Below are 11,095 nucleotides of genomic sequence, written 5' to 3' on the forward strand. Positions count from 1 at the left end.
CGGCGGGGGGGGGGCCGGGGCAGCGTGGCCGCGTGCGGGGGCCGCGTGCAGGGCCCCCCCGGCCCCCGGCAGCCCCCGGGGCAGCGTGGCCGCCCCCGCCGCCCCCCCGGCCCCCGGCCCCCCCCGCGGCAGCGTGGCCGCCCCCGCCGGGCCCCCCCGCGGCAGCGTGGCCGCCCCCGCGCCCCCCCCCAGCCCCGGCGGCGCCGGCGGCCCGTACGGGGGGGGCGAGGCGTGGGGGGCCCCCTCCGGCGCTCCTGGGGGGAGAGGGGCGTCAGGGCGGACGGGCCCCCCCGCCCCCCCACCCCAGGGACCCCCCCCACCCCCCCTGCCCGCTCATCCCCAGTGACTCCCCCACGCTGCCAGCGCCCCCCCCCCAAACCCCCTCGGTGCCCCCGAGACCCCCAGAAGTCCACCCCCCAAATCATACGGGCCCCCCCAGCCCCCCCATAGGCCTCGGCGACCCCCAAAACTCCCCCAAATCCTCCCAACCGCCCCCCCCCCGGGCCCGTTTCTGGGTCACCCCCCTCCCCCCGGGGCTATTTATAACGCGACACCGGGGGGGAGGGGGGCCTGGGTCCCCCGGGCATGTGCACACGCGTGTGACACCCCCCACCCGCCCTCCCCGGGACACGCGCGTGCACAGGGGACACGCGTGGGATGGTCGCACACGCAGCATCCCCCCGCCCGCAAAGCGCGGCCTCCACGGACACGGGTGACCCGACACCCCCCCCCTCCCCCCCCGGCCCTCCTGCCCCCCTCGCCCCCATCCCGCTCCCCCCGCTCCGCACCGGGTTTCTCGGCCGCCATGGCCGGGCCGAACCGGGACCGGGACCGGGACCGGGACCGGGACCGGGACCGGGACCGGGACCCCCAGCCGGGCCGGCGCAAAGCCCGGGCCGGATCGGGACGCGGATCCGGATCGGAACCGGCGCCCGGGCTGGATCCCCGGGCCGGATCGGGCCCACCGCCCCCCCCTTCTCACGGGGCCGGCGCAAAGCCCGGGCTGGAGCTAGCGGACCGGACCGGGACCGGGACCGCCGTGGAACCCGGCCTGGATCCCACCGGAGCGGAGCGGGACCGGCACCGCCGCCCGGACTGGATCCCTCGGACCGGATCGGGGCCGGCGCAAATAATGGGCTGGGTCCGGCCGGACCGGGCCCGGGCCCCCCCCAGAACCCGGACTGGATTCCCTGGACCGGGACCGAGCCCCCGAACCCGGACTGGATCTGCGGAGCGGGACCGGGACCCACCCCCCCCCCAGAACCCAGACTGGATCCCCGGAGCGGGACCGGGATCCCCCCCCAAATCCGGACTGGATCCCCAGAGCGGGACCGATCCCCCCCCGAACCCGGACTGGACCCCCTGGACCGGGACCCCCCCCAAACCCGGACCGGAGCCCCCTGACACCAGCAAGGCCGTGAGGGACTTTATTGACGCTTCCAGTGCCCCAAACCCGCCGGATTTGACCCAAAATATCCGCCTTGGCCTGACGGGGGGCTGGGCCCGGAGCAGGGCTGGGGGGGCCCGTGGAATGTTGGGGACCATGGGGAGTTGGGGGGGGACCCCGGGCGTGCCAGGAGGTGTGTGTGTGGGGCTCCCCCCAGATTTGGGGTGCCTGAGGGGGGTGGGGATAAGGTCAGGGGTCACTGGGGGTCCCGGCGCTCCCAGGGGGGCCGTGGCGGTGCAGCAGCCCCCTGAGGCTGTCGAGGGCCCCCCGCAGCGCGGCCCCCAGGCGGGCGGCCTCGGTCTGGTGGCAGCAGGTGAAGGCGGTGACGGCCACGCGCAGCCCCCCGGGGGGACCGGGGGGGTCCCTGGGGTCCCGGGGGTCCGGAGGGGTCACGTGCCCCACCCCCACGCCATAGCCGTCGGGCACCAGCGGCCCCCGCAGCAGCCAGCACCCCTCGCGGGAGCGCACCTGGGGGGGAAAGGGCGCTGCACCCCGGGACCCCCCCGCGCACCCCAAACCCCCCGCCACGCCCCTTGCGTCCCAAGAGCCCCCCCAACCTGCCAAACCCCCTGAAAAACCCCCGCCCGCCCCCCCCAAACCTCGTGCCCCCGACACGCACCCCAAGATGCACCGAAACTGCCCCACCGCCCCCCTCCCCCCGTTTCTGCCCCCCCAAACCAGCCCCAACCCCCCCGTACCCCCCAAACGCACCCAGAGAGACCCCCAGCCCCCCGCTGAGACACCCCCAAAGGCCCCGGCCCCCCCCCCCCCGGCCCTTCCCGCAGCCCCGGGGGGTCCCCGGAGGATTTTCGGGGCGCGGGGCGGTACCTGGACGGTGCAGAGGCGGAAGTGGGTGGCGAGGGCGTAGGCCGGGTCCATGAAGATTTCGGGGAGCGGCTCCCCCGCCGCGATGGCCGCCTGCCGCAGCCGCTGCAGGTGCCGCTCCGAGCCCTGCCCGGCCAGCACCTGCGCGGGCGCCGGGGTCCTCACCCGCCCCGTGGCCCCGCCCCCGCGTCCCCTCGCGCCCCGTGGCCCCGCCCCCCAGACGCCAGGGTCCCCTCCTGGCCGGTGGCCCCGCCCCCGCCCCAGAATCCCCTCCCACCCCATAGCCCCGCCCCCGGATCCCCTCCCACACCTTAGCCCCACCCCACGGATGCCGGGGTCCCCTCCCACCCCACGGCCCAGCCCCCAGAGTCTCCTCCCACCCCATAGCCCCGCCCCCAACACATGATTTCCCCTCCCGCCCCTTAGCCCCGCCTCCCGGGTCCCCGCCCACCCCTTAGCCCCACCCCACGGATGCCGGGGTCCCCTCCCACCCCATAGACCCGCCCCCAAGGTATCCGCCTACCCCTTAGCCCCGCCCCGTGGCCCCGCCCCCTCACCTCCTGCGTCCGCCGGCTCTGCGCCTCCACGGCCTCGCGCAGCAGCGCCAGCTGCAGCTCCGGCTGCGGGGCAGGAAGTCCCGCCCCCGTTTCGCACCCGGGGCAGGAAGCCCTGCCCCCGCCCTGTTCCCTCCCCAGGAAGTCCCGCCCCATCTCACACGTGGGGCAGGAAGTCCCGCCCCACTCCATTCCCTCCCCAGGAAGTCCCGCCCCCGTTTCGCACCCGGGGCAGGAAGTCCTGCCCCCGCCCTGTTCCCTCCCCAGGAAGTCCCGCCCCATCTCACACGTGGGGCAGGAAGTCCCGCCCCACTCCATTCCCTCCCCAGGAAGTCCCGCCCCCGTTTCGCACCCGGGGCAGGAAGTCCCGCCCCCCCGGAAGTCCCGCCTACCTCGGCCTGGGGGTCCTCGAGGGCGCGGGCCAGGGCCAGGCAGGGCGGCCCGGGGGGCCGGAGCAGGTCGGAGCAGCCGGGCAGGACGTGGCGCAGCGAGGTCGGCTCGCAGGAGGCGCAGAGGGAGCCGTGGGCCCTGGGCGGGGCGGGCCTGCGTCCCCCACGCGCCCGGGGCCCCCCTGCACCCCCGCGTCCCCCACGCCCGCGGGTGCCCCTCCGACACCTGGGTCCCCCCCTGACACCCGGGTCCCCCCCCCCATCCCTGGGTCCTGCCCGCACCCACGGGTGCCCCCACAACCACGGGTGCCCCTCCGACACCCGGGTCCCCCTCCGACACCCGGGTCCCCCCCACAGCCACGGGTGTCCCCAACACACCCCTGGGTCCCCCCCGTGCCCCCAGGTGCGCCCAACACCCGGGTCCCCCCCCATCCCTGGGTCCCCCCCACAGCCACGGGTGTCCCCAACACACCCCTGGGTCCCCTCCTGCACCCCCGGGCCCCCCCCACACCCAGGGGTCCCCCCTGCACCCCCGCGTCCCCCGCGCCCGCGGGGGCCCTGTACCTGTAGAAGGCCACCTGCAGGGCCACCTGCACGATGGCCTCCGGCCGCAGCCCCCCGCCCGCCCCGAAGCCCTCGTGGGAGAAGCAGTGAACGTCCACGTCCGCCGCCAGGCTGGGGGCACGGGGGAGGGGTGACGGCCGGCCCCTCCCCCGCCACGCCCCCGCCCCCCGGGCCCCTCAGAGACCCATCACCCCCCCCGACCCCCGCCCCGCCCGTGACCCCGTGACCCCCTGACCCCACCTGTCCAGGTGCCGCTTCGCCCGCTCCACCTCGGGGGCGGTTTCGGGGCCCAGGCTGAAGCGGAGCCGCTGGGGCAGGGGGAGGGGCGGTGACGTCAGCAGGGCGGGGCCGGGCTCCGGGCGGCGGCTGGAGGGCGGGGCCAGTGAGGGCAGGGAAAGCCCCGCCCTCACGCAGGCAGGAAGTCCCGCCCTCAGAGACAGGACGTTCCCGCCCGGCCCCGCCCTGCCGAGCCCCGCCCCCCTCGCTCACCAGTAGTCGAGGGCGTGGTCGACCATCTCCGCGACGACGGCGCCGTCAATCACGGCCGGGTCGTAGACGACCCCGCAGGTCCCGTCCTCCCCCACGATGAACTGCGGGCGGGGTGGGTGGGGTCAGGGTGCAGGAAGTCCCGCCCCCCACTGCCCGGCCCCGCCCCCCCAGACACACCTTCCGGAAGGAAGAACGGGAAGTCCCGCCCCCCCCGGCATAGAGATTGCCCTGCCCCCTCCCACCACAAACAGGAAGTCCCGCCTCCCAGGGGCCCACGACAGAAGCCCCGCCCACCTGGAGGGTCTTGTCGAACCAGCGGTTGCCGCTGTTGGCGCAGGCCCCGCCCCCGTGCAGCACCTGCCCGGCCCCGCCCCCCGGGCCCCGCCCCCCGGCGGCCGCCAGCACCGGCGCGTCCAGGCTGAGCGCGAAGAGGCTGCGCTGGATCCGGCCAATCGAGGCCCGGTTCAGCCGGTCTGCGGGGGCGGAGCTTCAGTGGGTACCGCCCCCGCATGCCCTGGGAAGCCCCGCCCTCGAGACCCCCCCCCCCCCAACAGGAAGTCCCGCCCACAAGGCCTCCCCAGAGGGGAAATCCCACCCCCTGATGCCCCAAACCAGGAAGCCCCGCCCTCAGGAGGGGAAGCCCCGCCCCCCAGCCCCACCCCAAATAGGAAGTGTTGCCCTCATGCGTGCCCGAAATGGGAAGTCCCGCCCCCAGGACTCCTCCAGGGAGGAAATCCCGCCCCTCAAGGCCCCAAGACAGGAAGTCCCACCCACAGGACCTCCCTGGAGGGAACTCCCACCCCCTGGGGCCCTGAAACAGGAAGTCCCGCCCTCAGCTACCACCGGAAGAGGAAGTCCCACGCCTCCACGACAGCCCAAAACAGGAAGTCCCGCCCCCAGGACACCCCAAAAACAGAAGCCCCACCCCTTCAGGCCCCAAGACAGGAAGTCCCACCCCCAGACTTCCCAAAACAGGCAGTCCCACCCCAAGACAGGAAGCCCCGCCCCCAGGACACCCCAAAACCAGAAGTCCCGCCCCCAGCACACCCCAGGACAGGAAGCCCCGCCCACTCACCCCGCATCAGCAGGCGGTAGACCCGCCCCCACGCGTGTCGGTGCTGCCCCGTCAGCAGCCCCAGGGGCGGGGCCCCGCCCCGCCCCGCCCGCGCCCGCAGCCCCCCCAGCGCCGCCCCCAGCGCCGCCGCGGGCAGGGGGGTCCCCTCCCCCCCACACGCCTCCACCTGGAAGAACTGGGGGGGGGAGGGGGGGGACGCCCCGAAACGCCGCGTCACGCCACACGGCCCCGCCCCCGCGTGCCCCAGGACCCCCCAACCCCCCCCCAGACCCCCATGTCGTCCCCCCCGGACCCCCTCTGAACCCCCATGTCTGCCACAGAACCCCCCTGACCCCCCCCAGGCCCCCGTGCCTCCCCCCCCCAGGACCCCCCTGACCCCTCCCAGACTCCCCATGCCCCCTATGTGCCCCCCGTGCCCCCCCCCGGACCCCCCGACCCCTCCCAGACTCCCCATGTCCCCCCAGGACCCCCATGGCCCCCCCAGGACCCCCCTCAACCCCCCCAGGCCCCCGTGACCCCCCCCCGACCCCTCCCAGACTCCCCATGCCCCCTATGTGCCCCCCGTGCCCCCCCTCCCCCCAGGACCCCCCCGACCCCTCCCAGACTCCCCATGGCCCCCCTGGACCCCCATGGCCCCCCCAGGACCCCCCTCAACCCCCCCCGACCCCTCCCAGACTTCCCATGCCCCCCTATGTCCCCCCCGTGTCCCCCCCCGGCCTCGCCATGCCCCCTCGTTTCCCCCCCCGTGTCCCCCCCAGGACCCTCCTGAACCCCCCCAGCCCCCCCGTGCCCCCCCATTTCCCCCCCAGCCCCCCCGTGCCCCCGTACCTGGCAGTTGCGGACCACCGTGATGAAGGGGGGGGGCTGGGCGCCGGGGGGCAGCCGCAGCACCTCGTCCCGCTGGGGGCCCGGCACCCGGCACCCCCCAAACGCCGCCTGCACCCACGGCTCGGGGGGGTCGCGCCTGGGCCGCCGGGACACCCACCGTCACCCACCGTCACCCACGGGGACCACGGGGACCCCCCCGGCCCCCCCGGCCCCCCGGCACCCACCGCTCCAGCTGCAGCCGGTAGTCGAGGACGCCCGCGATGAGCCGTGCCGCGAACCTGGGGAGCCAGGGACACCAGTGCCCCCCAGTTCCTCCCAGTGCCCCCCAGCCCCTCCCAGTGCACCCCCAGTGTCCCCCACTGTCCCCCAGTTCCTCCCAGTGCCCCCCAGTCCCCTCCCAGTGCACCCTCAGTGTCTCCCAGTCCCCTCCCCATGCTCCTGCCCCCCAGTTCCACCCAATCCCCTCCCAGTGCCCACCAGTCCCTCCCAGTGCCTTCCAGTCCCCTCCCAGTGCACCCTCAGTGTCCCCCACTGTCCCCCAGTTCCTCCCAGTGCCCCCCAGTCCCCTCCCAGTGCACCCCCAGTGTCCCCCAGTCCCCTCCCAATGCTCCTGCCCCCCAGTTCCACCCAATCCCCTCCCAGTGCCTTCCAGTCCCCTCCAGTGCCGCCATGTGTCCCCCAGTGCCCCTGGTGTCCCCCAGTTCCTCCCAGTGCATCCCCGTACCTTCCCAGTGCACCCCCAGACCCCTCCCAGTGCCCCCCAGTACCCTCCCAGTGCACCCCCCGACCCCTCCCAGTGCCCCTCAGTCCCTCCCCGTCGCCTCCAGTCCGGCCCAGTGCCCCCCGTGCCCCCACTCACCACAGCTGCCCCCTCCAGTCCTCCCAGTCCTGCCGGGGCAGCACCAGTCCGGCACTGGTGTGCACGGGCAGCGGCAGCCGCTCGCTGGAGCCCCACGGCCACTCCTGCGCCCAACGCCCGGACGCCTGGGTCCCCCCGAACCCCGGGTACCCCAAAACCCTGGGTACCCCCAGACCCCGGGTCCCCCCGAACCCCGGGTCCCCCAACCCCTGGGTACCCCCAGACCCTGGGTAGCCCCAACGCCTGGGTCCCGCCAGACCCCTGGGTCCCCCCCAAACCCCCGGGTCCCCCCGAACCCCCGGGTCCCCCCAAACACCCAGGTACCCCCAACCCCCGGGTCCCCCCAAACCCTGGGTCCCCCCAGGCCCCTGGGTCCCCCTGAACCCCTGGGTGCCCAGAACGCCCGGGTCCCCCCCAAACCCTGGGTTCCCCCCCCCCGAACCCCTGGCTCCCCCCGCCCCCCCCGAACCCCTGGGTCCACCCTCTCTGCCCGGACACCGGGGTCCCCTCAGGTCCCCCCCCCCGAACCCCGGGGTCCCCCCGATGCCCGGGTCCCCCACCCCCGGTCCCCCGGTGCTCACCGGCAGGCGGGGGGGGGCGGGGGGCTGCCGGCGCAGCCGCTCCTGCAGGCGGGGCCCGGCCCCCCCGGGCGCCCCGAACTCCCGGACCAGGCGCCGGGCCCGGTCCCGCTCCCCCGGGGCCACCAGCGCCTCCAGGGCCCCCAGCAGCCGCCCCAGCGTCGCCCCCAGCGCCGGCAGCGGGGGGCGCCCGCCCCCCCCGGGGACCCCCTGTGGGGGGAGCGCCGGTGGCCCTGAGCGATGGGGGCCCCGGAACGGCAGCCCCAAGCAGGGGACCCCCCGGAACGGGACCGCCCAGAACGGGACCCCCCCCAAGCAAGAGACCCCCGGAACGGGACCCCCCGGAACGGAACCCCCCGGAACGGGACCCCCCCAAGCAGGGGACCCCCCAGAACGGGATCCCCCGGAACGGGACCCCCCCAAGCAAGGGACCCCCCGGAACGGGACCCCCCAAGCAAGGGGGACCCCCCCCTCGGGTGATGGGGACGCCCCCCGAGGATAGGACCCCCCCCTGCGAGGGACCCCCCCCCGGGTGATGGGGAACCCCCGCACGCGATGGGACCCCCTCGTGCGACGGGGATCCCCCCCGGGGACGCCCCCGCGCGACGGGACCCCCCCGCAACGGCCCCCCCCGGGTGGTGGGGACCCGCACGTGATGGGGACCCCCCCAGGACACCCCCCCAGTGCAGCGGGGAGCCCCCGCGCGATGGGGACGCTGGGACGGGACCCCCCCCGGCCCCCCCCCCGTGCAACGGGGGACCCCCCAGTCACGTGCAGTGGGTCCCCCCCATGTGATGCCCCCCCCCCCCCCGTGCAATGGGGACCCCCGGCCACGTGCAACGGCCCCCCCCCACGCCCCGCCCCCCGCAGCACGCGGACGTGCCGCCCCGCACGAGCGCTCCCCCTTCCCCCACCCCCCCCCACCCCCCCCTCGGGCGCGCGTGGACTCACCGGGGAGGCGGCGGGGGGGGGCGCGGGGGGGGCGCGGCGGCGACCCCAGACCCACGGCGACCGCCCCATGGCCCGGCCACCCGCGTCCCTCCGGCCCCGGGTGGGGCCGCCCGCCTCCCGCCCCCGCCCACGCCCACCGCCACCGCCCCGCCCGGGACCGGGGGACACACCCAGGCGGCCGGGTGGGCTCGACCCCCCCTCCAGGCACCCACGGTCACGCAGGGGACCCAGGCGTGCGGGGGTCCCCCTGTCCCGGGGTCCCAGGCGCCCCGAGTGGGCCCAGACGTGTGGGGGGGACCCCGGGGGTGCGGGGGTCCCCATCCCCCGGGGGTCCCAGGCGTGCGGGGCGGACACCCAGGTGTCCCGAGTGGACCCAGGCGTCCTGGGGGGGGACCCAGACGTGCGGGGGGCACCCCGGGGTGCGGGGGGACACCCAGGCGTCCGGACGGCACCCCGGGGTGCGGGGGTCCCCATTCCCCGGGGGGACCCAAGCGTCCGGGGGGGCCCCAGGCGTCCCGTGGGGGCCACCCAGGCGTGCGGGGGACACCCCCCGCGTCCCGAGGGGACCCCGGCGGGTCCCCCCCCCCCCGCGGCCCGCCCGGCCCTGTTTGCTCAGCACACAGCGGCGGCAGGTGGGGGTGGGGCCCGGGCGGTCCCCCGCGGGGGGGGGAGGGTCAGGCAGCCCGGACACTCGCGTCCTCGGCGGCAGCGAGGTGCGTGGGGTCCCCCGGGACACGCGTGGCCCGGCGGTTCGCCCGTGGGGAAGCCCCGCACGCCTGGGGCTCCCGGAGCGTGGCGAGGCGGCGGGTCCGGACGCCCGGGTCTCCCGTGGGAGCTGTGGGGCCCGGGCTCCTCCGTGGGAGCTGCGGCCGTGGGGCCCGGACGCCGGGGTTTCCCCCGTGGAGTGGGAGCTGCGGGGCCCGGACGCCCGGGTCCCCCCGAGTGGGGTCCCGGGATTGACCGGGGCCGCCCCGCCCCCCCCGCCGCCCCCCCTCTCCCCCCCCCCAGCGCCCCGGTCACGGGTGGGGGGTGGGATGGGGTGGGGGGAGGGGGGGGTCCGCGGACGCGTGGGTCCGGGGGGGGGGGGGGAGGGGGGGCTGTTAGGGCCGCGCGCGCCGGAACTGACGTGCGGAGGGGGAGGGGAGCCGGGAGGTAAACAGGGAGCGGGTGGGGGGCTGGGGACCCCCGGGGGGTGGGAGCGCCTGGGTCCCCGTCTGACCCGTGCCCCTCCCCCAGATGCCCCCTGCGTGGCGCGGCGTGGGGCGCGGGGGGAGGGGGGGCCGTGGTGCCGGCCTTCCTCCCCCCCCTCCTCCTCCTCCTCCTCCTCCTCCTCCTGGGGGTCCCGGGGGGCTCCCTACCGCCCCGTCGTCGTCGTCCACGGCCTCTTCGACAGCCCCAGCGACTTCCAGCACCTCCGCGCCTTCATCAACGAGGTCAGGGGGGGCGGGGGGTCCCCCGCACCCCACCGGGACGCCCGCGTCCCCCGCATGACCCCCCCGGATGCCTGGGTCCCCCTCTGCACCCCACCGGGACGCCCGGGTCCCCCCAGATGCCTGGGTCCCTCCTGCATGACCCCCCCCGGACGCCTGGCACCCCCCCTTCACCCTGCCCGGACCCCCGAGTCCCCCCCATGATCCCACCCAGACACCTGGGTGTCCCCCCCTCACCCCACCCGGACCCCTGGGTCCCCCCTGAATGCCTGGGACCCCCATGACCCTCCCCGACACCTGGGTCCCCCCCGAATGCCTGGGACCCCCATGACCCCTCCCAACACCTGGGTCCCCCCTGAATGCCTGGGACCCCCACATCCCCCCGGGACCCCTGGGTCCCCCCCCCGAATGCCTGGGACCCCCCATGACCCCTCCCAACACCTGGGTCCCCCCCAAATGCCTGGGACCCCCATGACCCCTCCCAACACTTGGGTCCCCCCCGAATGCCTGGGACCCCCATGACCCCTCCCAACACCTGGGTCCCCCCCAAATGCCTGGGACCCCCATGACCCCTCCCAACACTTGGGTCCCCCCCGAATGCCTGGGACCCCCATGACCCCTCCCGACACCTGCCCCCCGTTCCCCCAGAGCCACCCGGGCACGGAGGTGACAGTCCTGGACCTCTTCGACCGGGGCGCGTCGCTGCGGCCGCTGTGGGTGCAGGTCGAGGGGTTCCGCCGCGCCCTCGCCCCCATCATGGCCAACGCCGCCGACGGGGTCCACCTGCTGGGATACAGCCAGGGTGCGCGGGGGGTCCCGGGGACGGGGCGGGGGTCCCGGGTGCTGTGCTCCGTGGGTGGGGGTCTCAGATGCTGGGGTCCATGGGTGGGGGCACCCGGACGCCTGGGTCCATGGGTGAGGGTCCCAGGGCTGGGGTGGGGGGGTCCTAGACACCAGCGTCCATGGGTGGGGGGTCCCGGGGATGATGGGTGGGGGTCCCAGGTGCTGTGGTCCATGGGTGGGGGTACACAGACACCTCTGTCCATGGGTGGGGGGTCTCTGACACCGCAGTCCATGAGTTGGGGCACCCGGACATCTGGGTCCAT

The 11,095-nt window shown here is 76.8% G+C and overlaps 1 protein-coding gene across 5 annotated transcripts; it reads right to left on the reverse strand.

The window, feature by feature from the left end:
- Positions 1 to 1,585: 1,585 nt before the first annotated feature.
- Positions 1,586 to 9,502, reverse strand: LOC142403207 (carnitine O-acetyltransferase-like). Of its 5 annotated transcripts, none has more exons than XM_075489398.1 (14): positions 8,560 to 9,481; positions 7,612 to 7,818; positions 7,031 to 7,134; positions 6,396 to 6,449; positions 6,172 to 6,307; positions 5,344 to 5,518; positions 4,563 to 4,741; positions 4,269 to 4,369; positions 4,020 to 4,145; positions 3,780 to 3,890; positions 3,219 to 3,354; positions 2,830 to 2,892; positions 2,276 to 2,413; positions 1,586 to 1,915 (listed from the first exon to the last, which is right to left on the reverse strand). In XM_075489398.1, exons 1-14 carry the CDS (start codon positions 9,031 to 9,033, stop codon positions 1,637 to 1,639), a joined length of 2,283 nt encoding a protein of 760 aa, XP_075345513.1. In that variant the 5' UTR covers positions 9,034 to 9,481; the 3' UTR covers positions 1,586 to 1,636. The 5 variants fall into 5 exon arrangements, with proteins under 5 accessions (XP_075345513.1, XP_075345514.1, XP_075345517.1 ...); XM_075489401.1 differs by having other exon boundaries at positions 1,704 to 1,915; positions 4,020 to 4,087; positions 8,560 to 9,491; XM_075489399.1 differs by lacking the exon at positions 5,344 to 5,518 and having other exon boundaries at positions 4,563 to 4,706; positions 8,560 to 9,488.
- Between the last annotated feature and the right edge of the window lie 1,593 nt (positions 9,503 to 11,095).

Source organism: Mycteria americana, unplaced genomic scaffold (assembly GCF_035582795.1).
Source record: "Mycteria americana isolate JAX WOST 10 ecotype Jacksonville Zoo and Gardens unplaced genomic scaffold, USCA_MyAme_1.0 Scaffold_135, whole genome shotgun sequence".
NCBI lineage: Eukaryota > Metazoa > Chordata > Aves > Ciconiiformes > Ciconiidae > Mycteria > Mycteria americana.

Excerpts from the sequence above, each read along its gene's own strand:
- LOC142403207 (XM_075489398.1), bottom strand. The coding sequence starts at position 9,033 with ATGGGGACCCCCGCACCCCGGGGTGCCGTCCGGACGCCTGGGTGTCCC. Across the intron at positions 4,370-4,562 it reads GGTTCGACAAGACCCTCCAG|TTCATCGTGGGGGAGGACGG; the intron begins GTGGGCGGGGCT and ends CCCCGCCCGCAG. Across the intron at positions 3,891-4,019 it reads GCGAAGCGGCACCTGGACAG|CCTGGCGGCGGACGTGGACG; the intron begins GTGGGGTCAGGG and ends CCGTGCCCCCAG.